The 22,684-nt window shown below is 37.1% G+C and overlaps 5 protein-coding genes across 12 annotated transcripts; 2 read left to right on the top strand and 3 right to left on the bottom strand.

Moving 5' to 3' along the window:
- The first annotated feature begins 610 nt into the window (after positions 1-610).
- D12 (YEATS domain containing 2 homolog D12) lies at positions 611-4,741 on the top strand. The gene is made up of 5 exons (XM_078178619.1): positions 611-804; positions 875-1,173; positions 1,314-4,027; positions 4,117-4,187; positions 4,469-4,741. The coding sequence occupies exons 2-5, from the start codon at positions 1,089-1,091 to the stop codon at positions 4,584-4,586; spliced, it is 2,988 nt and encodes a 995-aa protein (XP_078034745.1). The 5' UTR covers positions 611-804; positions 875-1,088; the 3' UTR covers positions 4,587-4,741.
- A 144-nt stretch (positions 4,742-4,885) lies between these two features.
- Positions 4,886-6,876, bottom strand: LOC144468854 (uncharacterized). The gene is made up of 4 exons (XM_078178620.1): positions 6,600-6,876; positions 6,008-6,504; positions 5,236-5,932; positions 4,886-5,149 (listed from the first exon to the last, which is right to left on the bottom strand). Exons 2-4 carry the CDS (start codon positions 6,477-6,479, stop codon positions 4,939-4,941), a joined length of 1,380 nt encoding a protein of 459 aa, XP_078034746.1. The 5' UTR covers positions 6,480-6,504; positions 6,600-6,876; the 3' UTR covers positions 4,886-4,938.
- Positions 6,877-7,111: 235 nt separating this feature from the next.
- Positions 7,112-13,088, top strand: Grip163 (gamma-tubulin complex component 6). The gene is made up of 15 exons (XM_078179093.1): positions 7,112-7,608; positions 7,716-7,930; positions 8,011-8,243; positions 8,330-8,384; positions 8,467-8,829; positions 8,926-9,036; positions 9,123-9,293; positions 9,369-9,667; positions 9,753-9,972; positions 10,107-10,338; positions 10,413-10,611; positions 10,725-12,084; positions 12,174-12,383; positions 12,503-12,675; positions 12,754-13,088. The coding sequence occupies exons 1-15, from the start codon at positions 7,434-7,436 to the stop codon at positions 13,079-13,081; spliced, it is 4,344 nt and encodes a 1,447-aa protein (XP_078035219.1). The 5' UTR covers positions 7,112-7,433; the 3' UTR covers positions 13,082-13,088.
- Positions 9,619-18,395, bottom strand: Ilers-m (Isoleucyl-tRNA synthetase, mitochondrial). Of its 8 annotated transcripts, none has more exons than XM_078179099.1 (16): positions 18,070-18,395; positions 17,751-17,994; positions 17,031-17,216; positions 16,839-16,961; positions 16,630-16,777; positions 16,359-16,557; positions 15,983-16,287; positions 15,713-15,879; positions 15,393-15,629; positions 15,115-15,287; positions 14,909-15,047; positions 14,641-14,798; positions 14,415-14,558; positions 14,112-14,325; positions 13,581-14,021; positions 9,619-13,484 (listed from the first exon to the last, which is right to left on the bottom strand). In XM_078179099.1, exons 2-16 carry the CDS (start codon positions 17,838-17,840, stop codon positions 13,257-13,259), a joined length of 2,952 nt encoding a protein of 983 aa, XP_078035225.1. In that variant the 5' UTR covers positions 17,841-17,994; positions 18,070-18,395; the 3' UTR covers positions 9,619-13,256. The 8 variants fall into 8 exon arrangements, with proteins under 8 accessions (XP_078035225.1, XP_078035223.1, XP_078035229.1 ...); XM_078179097.1 differs by having other exon boundaries at positions 17,751-17,990; XM_078179103.1 differs by having other exon boundaries at positions 17,031-17,196; positions 17,753-17,990; positions 18,070-18,391.
- A 1,231-nt stretch (positions 18,396-19,626) lies between these two features.
- Rpn5 (regulatory particle non-ATPase 5) lies at positions 19,627-21,904 on the bottom strand. Its single transcript, XM_078179105.1, has 7 exons — positions 21,612-21,904; positions 21,291-21,527; positions 21,104-21,208; positions 20,866-21,047; positions 20,568-20,792; positions 20,284-20,440; positions 19,627-20,186 (listed from the first exon to the last, which is right to left on the bottom strand). Exons 1-7 carry the CDS (start codon positions 21,732-21,734, stop codon positions 19,896-19,898), a joined length of 1,320 nt encoding a protein of 439 aa, XP_078035231.1. The 5' UTR covers positions 21,735-21,904; the 3' UTR covers positions 19,627-19,895.
- Between the last annotated feature and the right edge of the window lie 780 nt (positions 21,905-22,684).

Below are 22,684 nucleotides of genomic sequence, written 5' to 3'. Positions count from 1 at the left end.
TATGACAGGTCGCTGTCACTTTTTTCAGCCTAACAACGTGTAGTTACTAGCGAAGAGTTCCGCGAATACTTGAGGGACCTTGCTCGCGAAAGAAATTGGCAACACTGTCCTAAAACTGCTCAAAATCTGCCCGAGTTTTTCGGGCTAAATAGTACATAAATGGAGACACTCTGAAATATTTCATATCAGAGTTTATTAATTCTAAAGATCAGAATTTGTTTAAGATTTATTTAAGACAGGCATTTCTGTATTGAAATCTCAAGGAAATCTGCAAGGGCAATGATCTCCGTTAACCGTATTCTTCACGGTAGTATTGTTGATCTGCACGCGATGTCATAGTTTATAAGGTTTCTTATTGATGCGTACGTACGCAGATGAATATGTGTGCAATATGACCGTAGCTTGATTCGTTAGCGAGGTCGGTACACAAATTTTCTTCAATTTGATTAGCTGACGATTTACTGTTGAGACAGTATCCACTGCGGATTGGGTGTGTAGTCAAGTAGTGGGGGTATGCACCTTACCTTAGGGAACAAAAAAGTGTGCAAGAGTATGTCCCATAACTGTAGATAAGTATGTGCAATTTTAATCGACCGAAACTGAACTGAATGAAACCAATGTGAAAACATACTTTATACATATATGCGACTAAGTACCTTGCCCGGTTTTATTCGCATTGTCGTATGCGTTAGTTTAAATTATGAATATAATATACATAAATAAAGGGTCGACGAGACGCTAGACACTCGAGATTCGAGAACATAGTTGAAAATATTACTTGGCCACGATATTAGCCATCAAAAGGTGCTGTAAACGTATGATAATACTTATGCATATGCTGTGTATATAGAAATCATTTTGTTCGTAATTTCAGTGAGATACGTGCATCTTTCTGGGTGAAGTATTCTACAAAAAATGTAACATATAACGTTTGTTTACGCAAACGTCGTGTACATTGTACGTACATGTATATGGATCTATCTGTCCAGTCCATTGGAAGCTCCGATACATAATCCGGGACACATGTCTGCCATTTAAATGATTGCAGGGGTTGTGTTAAAAAAATTGTTCAAAATTGAGTATGGTAAATGAGTGCCTTAAAAGATCACGATCCCGACTACGGGCCCTCCGTTGCAAATAATGAGAAACATCAACGAATTTACGAAGAGAACGGTAACTTCCGATATTTTTGCACAGCAATATTATTCTTAATGCAGAATCTGATATGCTTGTTATTATTTCCTTATTGTGTAAAATATTTTGTATTAGATTATTATATTAGTTTGTTTAAAAAGTAATATCCATATTTTCAGCGAGAAGCAATACCGCAAAGAAGATAACAGCTATTATCGAAAAAGAATTTTCACTGGAGATAAATACGAAAGAGAAAGAAGTTTTAGAGATACAAGAAAGATTGCATAGGGCCTCAAAAGCTTTACATTTTCTACGATATGTTATAGTTGCTGATTTTTATAATCGCAAGCAATGTCAAAGTTCACAAAATGGGGAAGCGAGACAAACCCAAATACATCCAGCAATAAAACAATTGATCGGCAAATCGCCAAAGGAATGTGGCAATTTGTTAGTATCGACAAAGTCGTCCACAAAAGCACAAAGCAATGCAGACAATTTAATTGCATCTTGCCTTGATGAAACATGTCCTCCAACTGTAATTGCTTCTCCAACGTTGAACCCGAATTCAGAGCAAACCATCGAGGGAACTTCCATGGATAGCACCTTTTTGAGAAAGAGAAACAATGAAACTGGTGAACAATCGCAACCAAAAAAGATACCGCGATACATTCCACCAAAACCAGGAATCCCAGAGCCTCCGTGTCCGTCGAGAGGTATCAGGCATAAAGTTAGAAAACGAATAATCATTGGAAACATTTCAAAGTGGATCCCTCCGGAATGGAGAGAAGATGCGGCTAGTCATAAATGGACCATGTACGTCCGAGGTAACAAAGATAATCCCGAGATCGACGATTTCGTGGGTAAAGTCAGATTCTTTTTACATCCTAGCTATAGGCCTAACGATGTTGTGGAAGTGACAATACCACCGTTTTGTCTGTCGAGACGCGGTTGGGGTGAATTTCCCTTAAGAGTGCAATTGCACTTCAAGAGTACACTGAACAAGCCAATGGACATAATTCATCACTTAAAGTTGGACCGCACGTACACCGGTCTGCAAACCTTGGGATCGGAAACTCTGGTGGATATGTGGATCTACGCGGATCCTCGAAACTCGAAACTTGTTGCCCGATCTTGTTCAACTGACGAGACCAATAAAACCGCAGCGAAAACTGGTGCCGAAATCGAAGTCGACACAAGAAATAATACACAATTTGAATTCAATGATGATTCCAATGTCAAAGTGATTAGCAATCAATGCACTGATTCGGATTTCGATCCGGAATTTCAATCAGGTTCAACGAACAGGAACTCGAGTGCGATAATAAAACTGGAGGAAGGGAAAACTTTGCAAGAGGTTGACGAAGCTTTCCTACATATCGAACGATCGCGACTCTATGTTGATCTTGACCACGACTACTGTGCTGTGAATCGTTTTGAAGAAAACTTAACTGTCGATCATCGCTTATCGCTTAAAAAAGAAATTACTCTGAAATTAAAGGATACATCGACGCCAAGCACGCTTGTTGACGAAAGTTTCGAAGAAGTGAAAATAAAGGAAGAAATGAACACAACTGAGCCTTCGTTGTCGATAAAGAATGGACTCGACGAAAATGGGACGAAAGCCCTTCCATCTTCTTGCTCGAAACTACAAACAAATCTGTGCCCTTTGGAAATTTCAATACCTCCGTTATTCGAATCGTCAAACAAACATGTGTTGGTACTTGAAAATAATAAAACAATCACCGTGGACATCGGGATTTCACGGAACGACGATCAAGCTCGTAAACTGATCAAAGATTCGACAACAAAACCAAAAGTAAATTTAACCGTATCGTCGCGTGGCATCAGCTTGCTGAAGAAACCATCAAGCAAATTGAGTTCTCAAGGTGAAACTCAGCAAGGGTTGAAACTCCAATTCCCCAAGAGTATACTATTAAACATGAATTCGAATGTACCGGCATTAAAAATAGCTGAAAGAAGAAATTTACAGGACGATTATCTTTTCGATGCTCCTCGCAGAAGATCAGGAATCGCTTCGGAAGAATTCGTATCGGGATTAGACAATCGAGAATGTACGAAGGAATTGCAACTACAATCTGCGCGGCAAAGGATCACCTTGGGAAAGGACAAACACAAACTGCAGAGTAGGAAAGAATTTTACGACGGAGCATTCCGCGCGATTCACCGTGCAAACATTGCAACTATCGACGGTCTGCTAAGATTTATTATCAGACGAATGCCCATGGTGACCCGGGATGCTTCTGATTCGGATTACAAGCAGCTTCATCCTTATGCATGCGCTACCGAAAAAGAATTCTTTGAATACACTGTCGGGAAACGAACTGCCTGCGAATGGAGTCGAGCAAAAACTATACGGTGCTTATTAAAGCGTAAGGCGTTCCCGCAAGAGGAATTGTGGACCATCAAGGAAATTATTATTTGGACAAGACTCCACGGGTACACACCGTTTCGTACAAATTTTTCAAGCGACCAGATCAAAGGACCAAAGAATTTAGTCGATTCTACTCTTTCGAGAACTATCTTTACTTGTTCGGAACCCGCTGCATTTTGTAAATGGCTTCAAATTTATCCAGGTCGTTCGTACGATCAATGGTGCGACTCTAATTCGCAACAGTTTTACGAATATGACATCGAAGTAGATATAATCAACGAAACTTCATCGAAAATAGGGAAAAACAACTTAAATAGTGACACGTATTTCAACAACGAGAATCTATCAGATCCCAAGATCGCTGTATTGGAAATGGAGACGGAATCGTTACCGTTTCACGACTTCGTCTGCGAAACAGCAAGAGAAATAGGCGTGAAATTGAATTATGAAGAAATTTTGCCTAGCGTAGTAGATTGTGCAGCTAGTCGGGCGATAATGAGAGTAAGGCACACTACAAAGATTTCTTCGTTTCTTTTTTCTTTCTCTCGACAACAGTGTATTTTATCCATGTTTATTTCCTTTCTTTCCAGGCCATAGAATGTCTTGTGGACGACCTAGTTAGAATGTCTTTGGCAAAAGCTTGGAAAAGATGCGACAACGAGTAAGCAATCCTACTATATTTCGTACTCTTTTGCACATTTATATACCTGTATAATTTACTATGGATATTTTCTAGAAAATTCTCAATTATTTATTCTGTTGAAATTGTTAATCTCTATGTGTACATACATAGCAAAATTTCGATGTACATGTGTATACATGTGTACGTATATGTATATGCATGTATCGTATCGCATCGTATCGTATTATATTACATATATCAACCACATACATATGTATACATATACCACGATGCCGTGACAGTTTCCGTTTATTTCGTAGATATCCGAAGATGATCGTTTTGGACGACGTACGTGGAGCTCTCTTAAACCGTGAAGAATTTGATATTTTTACGAATCAAGGATTAGGATCCAAATATCGGCGAACATCAACAGATTAATCAATAAAAATACGCGAGACAAGAATCTAGACACAATGAAACTCAAATAATATCGTTTGCTTTGACAATATGCTCCAGTATCAAGCGTGAAAACGGCAGTCTTGTACATATACAAATTTCTAAATTTGAATAAAGTACTTATATCAAGTTTCGTACGAATAGGTGTGTAAACTCTACCAATTACAGACATTATTCTCACCCCCTTTCGCTCTCGTCTTTCTTACCTTCAAGTTACATTCAAACTACTAGAAATTTATTTCGTTCTCAAATTGAAAATTATATAGTTTTAGATGTGCTATTTGTTCGTGAAGCTCAACATCCTTACTGCTTCTTTGTTGTTTTCGTTTCTAGTTCATCGCATTATAACATAGTCATTTTCTTGCAATGATGTTTCGGTTTGCAAATGATGCCGAGTAATATCTTTTAGCCTTGGCGACATCGGGACGTAATTGCAGGTGTCCACAATTTTTTGTAATCCAAAACCGCTTCTCTCACTCGGTCTTGAGTTTCGATTGGGCAATGCCGATAGAATACCGCGTTCAGATATCAATACGTCTTGCGATCTTGATGCATACAACAGAACAACGTATAATGATACAGTTTGTGCATGTATAATATTGTGAGTCTGATTAATTACAAATATACAAACCTGATAGACTCCGAGGCACATCTTTGTCGCGGTGGTAAAGGTGGAGGTTCGCGTGATCGGCAATTATGGAAAAATTGATCCGTATAAAAATGAGAACTTGTTGCTTTACCACACTCTACCTCATCTGTAATTTCTTCATAAATTCCAGAAGCTACCGAAATATCAGAAATTCTTCTATCATAAGAGCTCGACCACTCTCCTCCATTGTTGGTAATGTTCGGGACGCTGTATGGTTCTGGTTGATACAAATTTTCTGTTTGTTTATTATAAACTCTCAAATTCGTTTCTTCGCGTTTTTTGGTACTTTTTTTATTTGTGATCAATATCCCGACATCTATTCGTTCACTCAGAACAGAATAATTCCGTTGTATTTCGTCAAACTTAGATATTCTAAGATCTCCTTCGCTTAAACTTAGGAGTCTCCTCGACGGTTTAATTCTCGGACCACGACCTTGCGTTACTAAATCTTGAAGTAATTTACCAGCTTCTAAACAAAATATATACAGCTCGCCAACTCCGCATCGGAATTCTTTAGTCGTATGAATTACACAAATGCATTTAACATCTTCTGGATGACCCACTGTACTATGGTGAAATTGACTTAATTCTTTCCATTCGAAAGTTTCTATCGTCTCACCCGTGTGGACATCCTTAATGAATACTCCTTCTGCAGTGACTGCTAAATCACCATACAATCCTGTAAAATTAGAACGATATTTAAAAATCTAGTCAAATTATGTATCAAATATTTAGAATGCAAACATTCTGGTACCAATAAGTCCTGCTGCCTTGGAGTGCGCATTATCTGTCATAGATATGGTATGAGATCCTGGCAAACACTGATTCTTTCTAGGTCTCAATAGTTGCCTAATATTTGCCATCCATCGTTGCGATTCTGTTTCCGAAGTACCTGCAAAGTATATCAATGGCTTCCTTTCTTTAGTAGGAAATATGCCAAAGGCAAACTGTTTAGACCTAGATTGAGTTCGACAAATAATAATATCTGATGGTGTTGTTAACGAATTGTCTTTATCATTTGACAATGTATCAATGCCTTGGCTAATGTTATAATCTAGTTGTATTTTGACACCCAAACCGGGGCCTAGTTTCTTTATGGAACACCATCGTCTTCTCCAAACCTTCCAAGGAGCCAGTGTTCTTTTCCTTACCTTATGAACCTTACATTTACCATTGAAATACTTAACATCTAAAAATCCACAAATCTCAGCATTTTCTTCGATCATTTTAATGGTTATTCCTAAGAGGTATCTGGAGAATATGGGTAATTTAATTAATGCTTAACAGAACGGAAAGAGTGATTGGAAACATACATGAAAAAACAATTACTATTGTTAAAACATTACCTCGATTTGATTCTTAAATGGACATTACTGCAAACATCTTTGTATGTACATAATACAGTTTCATAGGAAGTCGTAATTTATCTTTTTATTTCCGAGAACAAACGTTCAAACAATAGCCACATTTCAATATAAATATTGAATCTTAACGGTGAAACTTCTCAAATACAATAGATTACGGTGTATTTATTGACAGACAAACGTCCGGATACTTTCCACACAGTTTACCGTTTGTATTATTGTTTACTAAATACAGACGCATCATACAGACGCATATATATGTAAATATGTAGATATAGTACACTCCTTGCTAAACTAAATTCACTAGATTTCTTAGAAACGCGCCACAATTGGTGACCCCAGACAACGAACACAATCTTCTAAGCCTGCGCACTGAACCCCGCTAGAGACAAGTCTCCACACTAGAATTGCTACTTTTGAATCACTGTGTAAACATATGTTTTTACGTATGCATATATATGATCACAATGCCCTAACAAAAGTAAATCGGGGCTTGGAATTAACTGCATATGACAGTGACAGAGTATTTTCAGAGACTGCTTTGAAATGTGCTGCAGAGTGGCATCATCCAATCCCATTTGTAAGACTTCTCCTGGAGCACATTCACAGCAGTCTCCGAAATTCTCTGTCTCTGTCATGTGCAATTAATTCCATAAGTGTACATGTTGTATGTACTGTACAAATCGTAGATATATATTACAGTTGACGATTTTTAAACGGTTTTACTATTTCATATAGAAAAGTGTGGACATTTACATATTCCTATATTGTGATGAAGAATTTGAACTCATAATTGCTGTCAGGAATATTATCGTCATGAATCTCGACGATGATAATGATGTTTACAGTCTTGTAACCCAATTAAGTAGACACATATTGCAAACATATCGACAGCCTTTTCATCAAAACCAACCATTTACTTACGATCATGATAATAAAATGATCAAATATCTTCGAAGCAAAGCTTTCGAAATATTATTACGAAAAGCTGGTGAGAAAACTTTTATAGAAAATAGTCTGAACGTTTAGATGTGTACAAATAATGTTGTAGCGACATCTGATTATTTTACAATTTCGTTACTGTAACTTTTTCATTAGATTACGAAGATCTTGAACAGATAGATCCGATACTTGAAATACAAAAGCATATCTTTGTAATGAAGTTGAGATTAAGGCGTTTACAAGACACTTTTACATTACAAAGACTGTTGGAGGAACTAGAAGAGCATACTGGCTTGAGAGCACCGGTTCATTCTGTTCTGCAGCTACTAGTTCAATTAAAAACTTTTAATCTTGTTCATAAGCCATTCACTGTAAGTTTAAAGCTTTAGTTAAATATAAGAAACTATTTGAAAATCCATTTGTTTCAATAACTTTTCTTTACAATGTCTAGAGTATATTTTATTATGGCAAAGCTAATCCTGCTGTACCTGAAGTCGCGTACACATCCAATAATATATCATCTTTCCAAATGTATCCTATGGAATGTTTTATGTTATCAGACAAATTTGATATTACATTAGAACCTGAAAGGCTGCAGATTATGCATATTATGCCAACTACTGTTATGAACGAGTTACATTTTTTACATGGAACAGTCAAGTCCAAAAGCACAATCGACACAGGGTCTGTAAATCTAGTCATACAAAACTTACTCTTCTCTTCTGTTTGAAACAGATTTAGCATTACTAATTTTGCTTTTTATGTTACAGCATATCCATTGCATCTGATTTTGTATCAACCCATACGTTCAATATGGAAATAGTGGTAAGAAATAAGTTTTACTATTAAATTGTACCTTCGTAGAGTTTAGAAATTGAAAAAATTTTAGCATAGTGCTCTGTTTTAGTCGTATGGCAGTCAGGAGGAATCTAAGTGCATTTTTTCTAATGGAAAGGGTCTTATAGCTAATAATTCATGTTTCTCGTCTTCTCGATCGGAAACAGTTATAGAGAATGAAAGTCGTTCAGGTACTAGGAAGTCTTCTGGTCACAACCTCATAGATGAATTAGGATATGCTATAGATAATTGGGATTGCAACTGGAAACGTACTGACATAACGGACGCATCTCTCTTCAATCGTCGTACATGGGAACGATTCGGAGATATACAATGTGCAAAAGAATTAATGTTTATAACCGATTTATCAACAGCTTCGATACATCTAGCAAAAATCAAGCAAATGAATAAATTATCGCTGCTTTCGGAAAAGGTGAAGCATATTTATTTACATTCATTCTTGAATTACTATGTATTACAAGTTTGCTAATAATTGTAGCATAATAGTTAAATGATTTGTTTAACGTAGCTAATAAATTCTGTAGTCCTCGAGGAAGAAATACCAATACGACAATTTGTTGAAGATGTGAAGTCGATGTTACTTGGAATAGAGTCAAATACCTTTTACTATGCAGATACGGTATGTAAATCAATGGATTAATTGAAAGTAAACTTAATAATTAAATGGTATATGTAATATGTATCTGGTTACACTGAATTTCATAGACAGGATTTATTCTACGGGAGAATATCAACGTCTACGGCGTAAGCTCCGAATTGTTAAGAAAAGCTTGCCAAGAAGCTATCAGTTGGGGTAATTGTTTTCGATTCTTATCGCACTTTATTACGCCAAAGTTACAAACCGGCAAGTTATTGCAAGAAGGTCTTATATTTAAGGTTTGAGAGAAATTTTTATCAAAAACGGAAAGTAGAAATTACAATAATCAAATAATTCAGTCTATCGTTTCATAGGCTGTGTGTACAAATATCAAGGAACTCCTGCTTCATTATCAAGTCGCGCTTGTAAGAATTTTTAACGATGAAACAAATTCGGACAGGTTGCTGAGAACGTTTCAAAGAGTGCGTCCAGTGGCCAGTTTAATCACTAGAGTTGCCAAACTGTGCGAACCTTACAAAGAAAGTCAATGTACGCTTCGGGAAGGAAATAGCATTATCGCTAGGATTTATAATGAAGCAATTCAAGTGACAAACACGAAAGCCGCTTTGGTAGTCTATTCTTTATTGAAATCTTGCTGCGAAGTTTATTTTCGGTATATATTAATACTTATATACGGTAAAAACAGAAAAAGTAAATACCGTTAGCTGTAAAACGCTTTCTAATGAAATAATTAATAGGTTTCTGCAGAAATGGATGTTCGAAGGTATATGCGACGATATATATGGAGAATTTATGATTAAAACGCGGCCGCAATATTTACGTAACAGAGACCATAAGTTTTGGACGAAAAGTTTTAGTCTTCGAAACGAAGCGGTTCCAGGTTTTCTGAATGTTTTAACGGAATCGATTCTTCAATGTGGGAAAACTGTGAGACTTCTACGAATCTGTAGTGCAAAGGTACGCATCATATCACATAGCATACACGTATAATTCTATAATCGGAGTGTCAATTATACATATATAACAATGCAATGTAATACAAAGCGATACGATACAAACCACATTATACTGATTTCATAATGGGACCTTAGAATCCCGTGTGCCGTGTTTGTCTAACCGAACAACCCGAAATGAAGGTCTGCTTGAGCGTAACAGCGCTATACGAACAATCATTAAGATACCGTAATTACGAAGAGAAAGGTAAATGCGCCCTTGGCCCGGTACTTTCACTTTCCACTGCTATACAAAGTAAAAAGCAAGTGGAAAAAGAAATGGCTGAGTTTGTAGCTCGTGCCCAACGCGATACGCTTACGAGAATCAAAGGTAAGCTTCAGATTTTTCTTTTTTTCAGAACTTTGCTTCCCAATTGATTCTCTTCCTAAATCAAACAATTTTAGGAGAACGAGAAACAGAGTTGAAGAGAATTGCACAAATGAAGCGAGATTTTCTGGCAAATTTGAAAGAGCAATGTTTGGTTATCGAAGCACAGAAAAAGAATAAAAACAGAAAACAGAAGAAAGAAAATGTAAATGAATCTTACGATACAGAATTTTTATTTGGAAGTAGTTCACAAGAAAATTCACGACGCATCGAACGGTACGATAAATTTTCTGATTCCACGTACTCTGAACATATCGTTTGATTAAATAATTCTTAGGTAATCTTTTAGAAAGCAATCAGAATTATTAAGTAATCTTTTTTTGTCACAGAACAAATATTTTTAATTACTATGAGAATTTGGCGCTCGATATTGATAGACGTTATATACGTTCTCAATGGCGTGCGAAAAGAATGGCGTTCTACGATAAGAGAGTCGATCTGCTAACATCGACGAAACACAATTCACAGGACCAATCGAAAATTGTAAAAAATACAGAAGATAATAAAGAGGAAGAGAAAGTAGAAGAAAATCAAGAAGATAAAGAGAAGGAAAAAGCTGAATCTGTTTCAATATCGAGTCCTTTAACAGAGTTCGAAGACGAAAATAAAAATTATTCGAGAACGTCTTGTCAAAGAAACGTTCACACAGCGTTTGTGGACATAACAATGAACAATAACAATGAAGGGAACAATATCTGTGACCTTTTAGACAACCGAAGCAGAAAAGTAGTGGAGTCAAAAAATAACAACCGAACGACGGGACCAGTTGCCATTGTTAAGACTAACACGGATCGGTTGTATACAGACTCCGATACGACGGTACCATATAACATCGCGTCGACCCTTGTAGTTGAGAGACCGAATATTTTGAACGTTGTTAAAATTGATAATGCAGCGGATGACTCGACGTGGCCTTTAGAAGATAATATGACACCAAATAATAATGAATTCAACATACAGAAGTTCCGGATTTCATTGAATTCGAGTGATTTGTCGAGAAATATTGTCGGCGACGACACAGATACGCCGAATGAGAGAAATGGCTTGGAAACACCCATGTCATGCACGACAGACAATTTCCCTTCATCAGCGCAAAGTCCTACATCAGAAACAGATCGATCGGATCGATCGCCCATCGAGATCTCAACCACCGAAATGTTATCCAGTAACTCTCGTACATTTACAAAATCGCCTACCGCTATGAGGAAAGATGCAACTTTTTCCGATATATTCGCGTTACAACAGGACGAACCACCAACAACGATCACGTCGACAGCAATAACAACCGCCGCAGTATCAAAACCAACTCCTTTAACAGTTGCCGATATCGAACTGATCGATCATACTTCTCTGCAAGCTTATTTAGAGAAATCGATTCGTATTCCTCTCGAAGTGCAAAGCCGACTCGTTAACAATGCTGTTATTAAATATTTCGTAGAGGAAAATAATTTACTATTGCACTTGCACAGCCTAAGAAGTTATTTCTTCTTATTAAACGGAGAATTTGCTAAAAGTTTGACAGACTCACTGTACACTCGTCTGTACGAGATCTCGTTACCCGTTGAATTATTTAATTCTGCCACACTAACGAATCTCTTAGAACGAGCCCTTGTTAATTCGTTCAATAACGTTTACGTAAACTCGGAGCTTCTTAGTCTTTCGGCGATAAACGCACCGATTCAGTTACATGTAAGCGATCATAATAACACTATGATATCATGTCTTTCTCCTATATCTATTTATATTTCTGTTGTTATGGACTCGCCAATACTTTATAGATGTCCGATCCAGCCGCATTGGACTGCCTTCTGCTGAATTACAAGATAACTTGGCCATTGAATATTATATTCGATGATGCAGTTATGCAACAATATGGTAAAATATTTAAATTTTTAATAACAAGCGGCAGAGTATCGTGGGTGTTACAAGAAGATTTCAATATTATGAAGCGAGAACGGAAAACGTTTGCGTCACCACAATATCATAAGGTGACCGTCGTCCCATTGAACACTACTCCTCTTCATAGTACACAGAAACACATAAGCATTCACACAAGTTCCTGCACATTCTACATTCTGCATTACTCGTTATATCAATTTATTCACAGTTGCAGCTCTACAGACATGCGATGACGCAATTCATGAACGCACTGCATAATTATTTAACGTGCAGTGTCCTATACGCCAGTTGGACTGAATTTGAGAAAGATTTGGAAAATTCGTTGACTCTGGATCAAATATATTTGTCGCATGTAAATTACATAAAACGTATTCTTTCCAGGTAAGAAAGTTTTTAAAAACAAATTAATGAATAACTTTTTCGCAGAATTACTTTTTCCTTATATCTTTCGTTTTACAGATGTATGCTCAACGCTCGTGGTGAAAAAGTACGCATCTGTTTAAACAACATATTTAAAGTTATCTTAAAATTTCACAACAGATTACGATCTCAAACTTGGATCATGAAATCCACGGTATATGTACATCCTAATTTCAAAAGATTGGAACAACTGTATCAAGCATTTTGTGAATTACGCGCATATATGGCACATGTCGCATTTAAATTGGCTACTAGCGGTTATCAGCCACATTTAACGCATTTCTTAAATGCCCTTAACCTGAATCATTTATACGATTTAACAGTAAAGTCTTGCCGCGGTTCTTCGGCTGAACTTCTTGAATTATAGAACGCTATCAATCGGTACATCTTTAATGCTTCCACTTTCCCTGGTAAGTTTCAAACCGTAGTCAATTAAAATAAACAAAAAGAAGGAAAAAGAGACTATTCAATAAAGTTGGTGATGTTTTGCTTGCCAGAGAATATTACGTAGCGTATTTTTTTCTGATTAATTTCCATAGTAGTTACGGAAACGGAGGTTCGTTTTTAGCAAGTATGCTGGCACAACGCGAACACAAACAGTCTTGCCCTTCTTCAGGATACCTTCTGCAGCGATTGCATAACACTGTTTCAATAGCTTTCATTTGAATTTGTGTTTCAGTTTTCGTTTGATCTTCGATCAAATTTATCGAAGATACTTGTAAAATTTCACACAATTCGGACGTTGTTTTCTCCACGTTATCATGCAAAAGCTAAATAGAATAGGGAGATGAAAATTCAACATTAGATCATTATCAACGTACACTGTATTCTATGTGTTGCTTATGTCGTTCAAGCACATTACTTACAGAAAGCCAGAGGAAGTCATCTTTCGTAGCTTCTATAGTAACTGATAATTTCCATCTATTCGTGTCGACAGCACTTTGAAATTGTCCCCTTATACGAAGCGCCGCGTCCATGCGTTCTACGATCGTCGGGTCATTCCAAGACTCTGGTATCTCGTACCTGGTATGGTAGAAAGGTATTTTATTTTCATCACTATTTTCTGGATGGTGTAACCACGCTTCTTCGACTAGATGCGGTACAATCGGAGACATGGTTCTCAAAAGGATAGTCAATATTGCTCTCACAACTTCAATAACCGCAATACGCGAAGGTGACGTAATTTCATCGCAGTAGAGCCTGTCTTTTATAAGAAAACAGTACAAAGCAGACACATCATTTGTTACAAAATTCATAATCGTTTTACTGGCGTGATGATATTTGTAGTCATTATAATGTTGCAGCATCTAATAAAATACAAAGTTATTGAAAAACGCTATTATTATTCGTCGTTAGGTAAAATTGCAAACTGAGAAAGATTAAAGTTTTTACCATACCTGTTCGTTATAACAATACAATCTATATAACATATATTTGTCGATGGTTCGGTATTGTGGTTTACAGTGCACGTCTTGACGATACGAATGTAAAGCGCCCAAAAGGAATCGCAGTATGGAACGTATTTTATTGATCGACTGTTTGCTACCATCGAGTAGTGCCTTCGAGACGGGCACTTTTAAGTGCTGGGATCCATGACTAGCCACCCACCACCTTTCCAAGATAAATGATAAATCATTCGATTTAAACCTGTCCAATAAATCGTGTACCATAAACCGCGTTACAGGATTATATTACTTTACCTTAAGACATCGACACCATAGATTGGATTCTTCTTCAAATTCATTCCACCTATGAGAAGTTCTTCAGGATTGATTACATTCCCAATCGATTTTGACATCTTTAATTCATTTTCGTCAACTGCGAATCCATGCACGAACAGCGCACTACAGTCAAATAAATTAATGTTTGAAGAATTTATTCTCGATACATTTCTCTGAATTCCAAATTGATGGAAGTTCTGTTTACCGATAAGGCGAACATCCTTGTAAAGCTACAGACGTTATCAATGATGACTGAAACCAACCACGGAATTGATCGTATCCCTCTAAATAAAGGTTCGCTTTGCTTTTTGGTAAAACTGCTGACCACGATATGCCACTGTCGAACCAAATATCCAGAATATCCTAGGAAAAGCATTCGCGTCGTTAGTCACAAATTAAAAATACGAAAGATAAACGTTTCTGTGTCAAAAACTTTAGACAGACTACATACTACTGCACAGTAAAAGGTATACCTTTCCTTTCTCCACGTCGTCTATTTGAACATTCAACTGTTTAATCACGTCTAATCCTATCAGATCTTCCACGGAATATTTCCACCAACAATCGGGACCGTGCTGATCGATCGAATCGCACAAACGTTCAATCAATGCTCTAAAAGTAGGTTGCATGTATAAATAAGTGCAATAAATATAATACATATAACATATTTAAAATATACCTGCTCGTAAACGGTTCACCGGTTGTTTTACTGTAAAGCACAGGTATAGGTGTCCCCCAGGAACGTTGCCGTGAAATACACCAATACGGTCTATCTTTTATACTAGCAACCAAAGCATTTGTAAAAGATGTACGATTGTTTTCAGGATATATCTCTATGTCCTTCATACTGTCCTTAAGAAAATGTGACACACTTGATTGTATTAATTATCTCTCGCACCAGTCTCGAGTCTTCAGCTATCTAATAGATCGAATGATATATCAAAAAGGATGTCTTACAATGGCTTTGTCCTTCACAGAATTTATGTCGAAGAACCATTGACTGCTGGCACGGATAAACACTGGTTGTTTTGTTCGCCAATCGTAAGGGTAACTATGCATGAACATTTCGACACATAACACATTTTTTCCGATACTCTGTAATACTTTATCAGTTCCTTCTGTTAATACGTTCAGTCCTTGAAATTCTGGACCAGCTGCTTCGGTAAATCGACCTTCCGGGTCTACTAGAGATATCTACAGGAAGTCTTACGTATCACAAATGATTTTCAAAAGGATTCCAAAACTGTTAACTGCTGTAATGTTTAACAATCACTTACAACAGACATTTTATTCTCTAGCGCGACTAGAAAATCTTCCCGCCCATGTGCGGGGGCTGTATGAACTAGACCCGTTCCTACATCCATCGTCACGTGTTGAGCAGCTAAGAAAGGCAACGGTTTTTTCTGGAACGGATGAAAATACGTGGTACCCTTCAGTTCTTTACCTGTGAAACATTGTTACCGATTAAGCAAACATTTCTTTCCAAATTACCTGAATCATTTCCATCGTAAATTACAAATATATGACAGTCGATCAACTAACTCTACCTTCAACACGCATTTTAGGCTTCAGTGGACCGATTTTCAGTTCAATATTTTTCAACAACTCTTCTCCGAAGATATTCAAGTTTCCTTCGGTATCTTCGGCAACGCAATACATACCATCCGTTTTAAAACAAAGAGCTTGATTGGCTACTAATGTCCAAGGAGTTGTAGTCCACACGAGTGCATATGTAATACGATTTTTTAATGGATTCAGTTTATCCGAAAACTTATCGATGCGTAAACGAACGACCGCGCTTTTACTTTTATGTTTTTCATTGTATTCCAATTCGGATTCTGCAAGTGCTGTTCTGCAATATAACAGTATAAAATTAATACTTCAATATCTGTATGTAACGTTACTACTAAATTCCTATTATACCTAGAAGAAGGCGACCAGTAGACAGGCATGAAATCTCTAAATATAATACCCTTTTCGTATAACTGTAAAAATTGGCGAAGTTGGTTCTTCACATATGAAGACTGATTCGTAAGGTAACATTCTTTCCAATTGGCCATAATGCCCCATGATTGAAAGGCTTGTCTCTGTTCAATAACTGCTTTTTCCGCATATTCACGAGCTACAATTATGAAAAGACACAGCGTTACGTATAAAAATGCCCTTTGCACATATTCATGCTGTGAATTCTCACCTTGTTGCCTGATTACTAGAGGCTCTTGCATGCTAATGTCTTGAAGAGCTCTCATTTCAATTGGTAGACCATGACAATCCCAACCAGGAACATAATGAACACGTCTACCCTGCAGAACATTGTGCCTAGATGTGATGTCTTTAAGAATCTGTAACATAAGGGAGTTAATCGAAACAAAGATAGTAAAAACATCGTAATGGAGTTGTTACCTTATTAATAGCATGTCCCATGTGTGGAATTCCATTGGCGTAAGGAGGTCCGTCATGTAAAATAAATTCTGGCCCAGATAGATTTTTTCTTTGCCATTCGTATAATTCGGAAAAACCGCATTTCTACAACAGACGATAGCCGGGAGAATGGAAAATGATGCAATTTCGTCAAGATTGCACGTAATTTCTTACCGCTGTTAGATATTTGTCTTTATCTATTCGTTCTTTCCCATTAATTTGCACTGGAAATAGAGTTCGTGGTAGTAAAACTGTTTCCGAATAATTGTTGCGTCTTTTCAATGTGCCCTTGACTCCGACATCGTGAGATATTTTCTCCTGAACTCTATTTTTTATTTGACTAGTGAAAAATATGCGTTTCTGTTCAATTAAAAGTCGCAGCATGTTTACAATTTTACAGCGCATACGAGTCCTTATATTATAACCGGTTACACGTACCCACGTGGATTTCTAATTTGTATGTATTTACGAACCGAATTTATATTAAAAACATAAGCACTAGTGCATGCATGTGTACCGTCCTGTTCTTACCACAAAAGTTAAATGCATATATACATTTACGTATGTACAATGTAAATACTTATGTACATTCAATTATTAGATAACATAGTGGTTTTAACAACGTTTCACATGTCTTGGTTAGAAACGAAGTCAATTACTGTTAAGTTAAAACAAATTGTATAGTGTACAATGCGCATACATACATAGATGTACAATGCATAAAGAAAATTTGGAAAGAAAGAGAAAGCGATATACGTGTATAGTAGACAAGGAACCAAGGTGCATGACGATAGGTAGGTTAGTCTGTTCTTGTTCGTTCCAACTGATCCGATTTCGGACTATAGTAGTGCATGCAGTTAATATTAACATTTAATATCGAAGAACCATGGCTACACTTTTCGAAAGCTCGTTTCTATCGAGTAGACTGCATCGCATCGAAGAACGATACGAAGAACCGGCAAACACTTTTGCTAAATGCGACATCACTAGCTATAGCTATCTTTTCCTGAGTGTCTTCCTATTCGCCATTGGTACTGCTATCACTACTTTCGCTTTGGGTGACCTCGGCGAAAAGTGGTTCATCGGTCCAATGTTTATCTGTTCTGGATTTATGGTGGCTGCCAAGTGTATGCTCTATCTCCGAAGAAAATCCATCATAGAAATGATCTCTCGTCAACGACAGTTGTTTATGGTAAGTAGCAGCGAGTAGTACCTGTTCGTTCGTCTTGCGGTTCTTTCTCGTTTTTATGATTTTTCGTCGACGACGATTAATGATTATTTTAACAAATTTACCGGTACGATACCTACACTCGTGCTTTCGCTTGAAATTGCAAGTCGCAACTTGCACTTTGCTAAATTAATGTTTGTAGTCAGTTATCGCGTGCCGTTTACTGTTTATATATATGTATGCATATTTTGCGGACATATCGATCGTTTACAACTCGTGCCAACGTTTGCACTCGTTACTCGTTCATTACAACTACTTGTAAGTAACTACGTATAATGTATGCATGTGTTTATGTACAAATATGTAGGCGGCAAGCGTGGCAATTACTTGAATTACTATGTATGTACACATATGCTTGTTCGATGCGATATTCGATAGAACGGAGGTAGACCTATGTACATAGTTTGTTAATGTACAGGATTGCATAGATTCTCGATTGATTCAGCATAGGATACACGAATCGACTGGAACGCGTGTCATGGAACCGATCAATTCAGGAACGTCGGGACTTGAAGGCGGATTGCCCTCGTACGAGGTAGTCGTTCAAGAAGTTCCAAACGAATTACCCCCACCCTCTTACGCAGAAGCATTAGAAGTGATTTCAAACAAAACTCCTGTCAACGGTAAGAACTTTTTAAATTACTTTTCCGTTGTACGTTTCTATAAGATGCTGAACCGATAACAGAAATTTTGTTTTATTTCAGACGCAAAATCGAGTCGTGGAACGATATCCGCTGGAAATGTTGCCGTAGCCGAAAATACCAGAGAAAAACCGTGAAACCGGCATTGCTTTCGATCGAAAGATCCAGAATCGCGACTAACTGTAACTTAACTGTTTCCTACTTAACTGTGAAGGATCGCTCGTTTCTTTATCTGTTCACTAAGCGCTCATCCTTCAGAACAGATTACGAATTTGACGTGTACATAATGTCATTTGTATCGCATCGTATAGTATGTATTTATTAACAAAAACACAAGGAACGAAGCGTGACGCGTTCGACGTTTACAGAAGATATTGAAAACACGGCGATACTGCCGGCTTCACTTTGCCTTATTTCTTTCAAAAGAGTTTGCTGTTTACACGGCACGCCCGATAGAATTGTCCTGGTTCGATGGAACTAATGACTCATATGAACACGATTCGATTGGCTGAAAACAATGGTATCAAACGATATTGAAATGTCCCAACTGGAAAGTGGCAAGTAGTAAAAAATCTACAATTTTTCGAATTCATACAAATAAAACGATATTTCTTCGTTGCAATTAGAACACGAATACAGAATAAAATGTTATTATTATACTATCTGTAAAATGCTATACTTATAGTATAGAGATCGTTCAACGTTAAACAAAAAGTATAAGTTGATAGTGCAGTGTCTTGCCAGTACGATGTACGTACACGTATTGTATTTACTAACTATGCGACCAACAGGGAGAAAATAAGGTAAGAAGATCATTGCCAATGTTTTCTATAATCTATATATCTAGTTCCATTCATTGTCGTTATATCGCACATCATCGGCATCATTGAAACAGCCTGTCTTTCGTACAACCAGTTTATTACATTGATTCGGTACATAATTAATCGTGTGACGGGAAATGCTTTTTATTATCAAACTATTTCATTGTACGGCGAATACAAAATGTACATTAACAATATCTCGTATTTTTGTCTAGTACATGGTTCTTACGTAAAAACGATTTTCTAGAGATATCGTATAAATCTGGACACGCCGAATAGAAGAAAAATGCAATATCGTAACAGGGATAGGAAGAAAAAGATAAAGAGGACAAGTCTTACAATATACCTGTTAAAATTCAGCACCAGCCAACATTTCTTCTTGATGAATTAAATGAGTGGTATGATTAACAAGGCTCATTAATTTTGACAACGAAGCTGCCCAAGCATCTAATAGTGCAGCTGGTTCCTGGGTTCCGGTGAATCGGACTACACCAGCCACTCGATCCGTACGGGCATTTATCACGCCGGTTTCCACCAAATTACAAAGACACGCTTCAGTTTTGGCAAGCGGTAGGTCCAATAACAGTGCCATACGCCGTAACGTGATTCTTGTGTAGTACTTTGCCAGGATCCGAATGTTCTGTGAAACCGTAAAAACAAAAGTTCAACGATTCGTTGCAGCTTATCCATTTATAAATTGTAAAAAGGAAAATAAAGAATTCGATTGGCACACGTACGTGTTCGACAACTCTGTTTCGAAGATCGTCCCATCGTTTGCGACCCTCGGCCGTAGAATGAGTGAATACTTCGGTCCGTCTCAAGTCATCCTCATAGATTCTACAAAGACCGGACCATTTGATCAATTCTGGATTTACAAACAGACGTAACAGCTCTCTGCAAACAAGAGAAGAAAAATATTCGCTAATAGAGGCGATCGATTTATAACAATGAAATTATAAAAGTTGAAAAAACTGTAGAAATTTGAGGTATTATAGAAATGATAGAAATAGACGAGTATTACTTGTATGTTACTATTTCATCGAGAAGTTTATCCGCGAGCAATCTGTGGGTCAAGTCTGCCTGTTCTGGTTCGTGCGGAGCAAGAACGAGATATAAAACTGCTCGCGATAGAGCTGTATGCCTTCTCTCAGGGTCATTTCGAACAGCTGGTGTTTCCAACACAGCACGATTGTGTCTGCACAATTCCAAGTGCCAGCTCTCGTGACGGGCAAGTTCCATCATAAGACTGAAATTTCGTGATGAACCGTTCATTATTGCACAGTTGATCTGGATTGTAGTACGAGTGGTTACCAACTTACTCATAATATTTTAGTTTAAGAGATTGCGTCTCTTCGTCGTCATCGTCCTTGAAAAATTTCACATTTATCTTCTTAGCTATTATTTGAGTACGCATGAAGTCCTTTTTTGCTAAACACAGTCTCATTTGCTCCAATATTAGGGAGGCCTTTTCCAAACGCGACATGCTGCCATATGTTTCAACCTATGAATTATATTGAAATTATTACTCGATTCAGTATTTTTCTGTAATAAGTATACCTGTAATTCTAGCATAACCGCTGCAGCACCAGAAATATCGCCGTCCTTCTCTTTGATTTTTGCCAAGCGATGAGTTAGCCTCGCTCTTTCAACTTCCACATAGATCTTTGAGAACATTTTTGTATAGATTATTTGAATCATTTATATTTGAAATATCAAATTTACTCTGCATAACTGGTTATCGTACCTTTCCCTCAGTTACCGAACGTAAGGTTTCTATTAATGTAATCATAGCTTCCTCATTGGGCATTTTATCTACATAAGTACAACATTCCTGAACCATTTTTGTAACTGCTTGTTTTAACTGAGAACGCCTTTTGGACAACAAAACGATGTATTCGTTCAGAGCATTCCAGTTTTTTGCTTCCATACAAATTTGAACGATGGCTACTAGAATTTGGGAAGTACATACCATGTCCTCTGCCTGAAACGTTGTAAGCATTTCGATTATTTTCATTCAACAACGATAGTGTCAGACATTATAGAAATTTCCAAGAAAAAATTCAACCGTTCGTGTCTGTTTTTCTAAAGCAAGCAATTGACCCAAAGCATTGTACAACATCCCGTTGCGAGCCAATTTTTTGTATTCGGGAATTTTAACTTCACAAATACTGCTGTAATCCACTTCCATTTTGACCTGAACTTGGATTTTTTGGACAAACAAGTTTAAAACTTAATAACTTTCTTGTAATTAATTTGATATGAAAAATGTAATGATTTCGCCGATATAACCATACACGTTTGAAATCAACTACTCAACATTCATCAATGAACATCGTCTAAAAACGACTGTCATGCACTCACTGTGAAATCACATAAAGCGTGAAAATCAGCACTGCCAACAGTTCGAAATTAAAAATAACTGATGGATCCTATTCCTGCACACTTCTAGGCCGCAGCTTGATCCGTTAACGAGCGTCGACAAAAAATTTTCCTTACTCTGATTGGCTATTGATTTTCTGCTGAAACAGGATCCGCCGTAGATTGGAAACATGTTTACAACATGTTAACATGTTTGAATACTCCGTGCCGGAGCGTCATCGTATTTGAAAGAAAAGTAGTGCAGGAGCAGCGGCTGGCGGCTACCACACCGTGCCGTGTTATGTATGCATAGACAGAATTCAATGTTTAGTTGCATCAGTTTTTCCTTAACATCTTGAAAACTAAAGCTGAGCGATCTTAAATAGAAAAAACTTATTTAGAACATCGTTCTGTACAACATATTTCAAGGCCATTAAAATCAGAGGTGGTGTAGCCTTTTGACAAGGTCATCCAATGATGTTGCTAATCTTTTAAATAAAGTTGATATTCTTATTTTAAAAACTTGTTTTATGTTCTTCAAAAACTCGTGAATAAATTGGCATAATTACAGAATGATATATACACTAATATTTTTGTATACAGAAGTGTTTAAATACTTCAGGACGTTAATATTGATGTTAGGCGCATGCAATAAAGCTATTAGTATTCATGCTGCAATATTCTGAGTAGTGTATATCTTTTGCCTTTGTCGCAAAACATTGTAAAATGTATTAAAATCATAATGTTTTTCGTTCTTCGTTCGAATTATCGATCGGTAGA

The sequence above is a fragment of the Augochlora pura genome, chromosome 4 (genome assembly GCF_028453695.1).
Source record: "Augochlora pura isolate Apur16 chromosome 4, APUR_v2.2.1, whole genome shotgun sequence".
In the NCBI taxonomy this organism is placed as follows: Eukaryota; Metazoa; Arthropoda; class Insecta; order Hymenoptera; family Halictidae; genus Augochlora; species Augochlora pura.
Note: the sequence above shows the minus strand (reverse complement) of the source record. Positions and strands in the feature narration are given on the sequence as shown.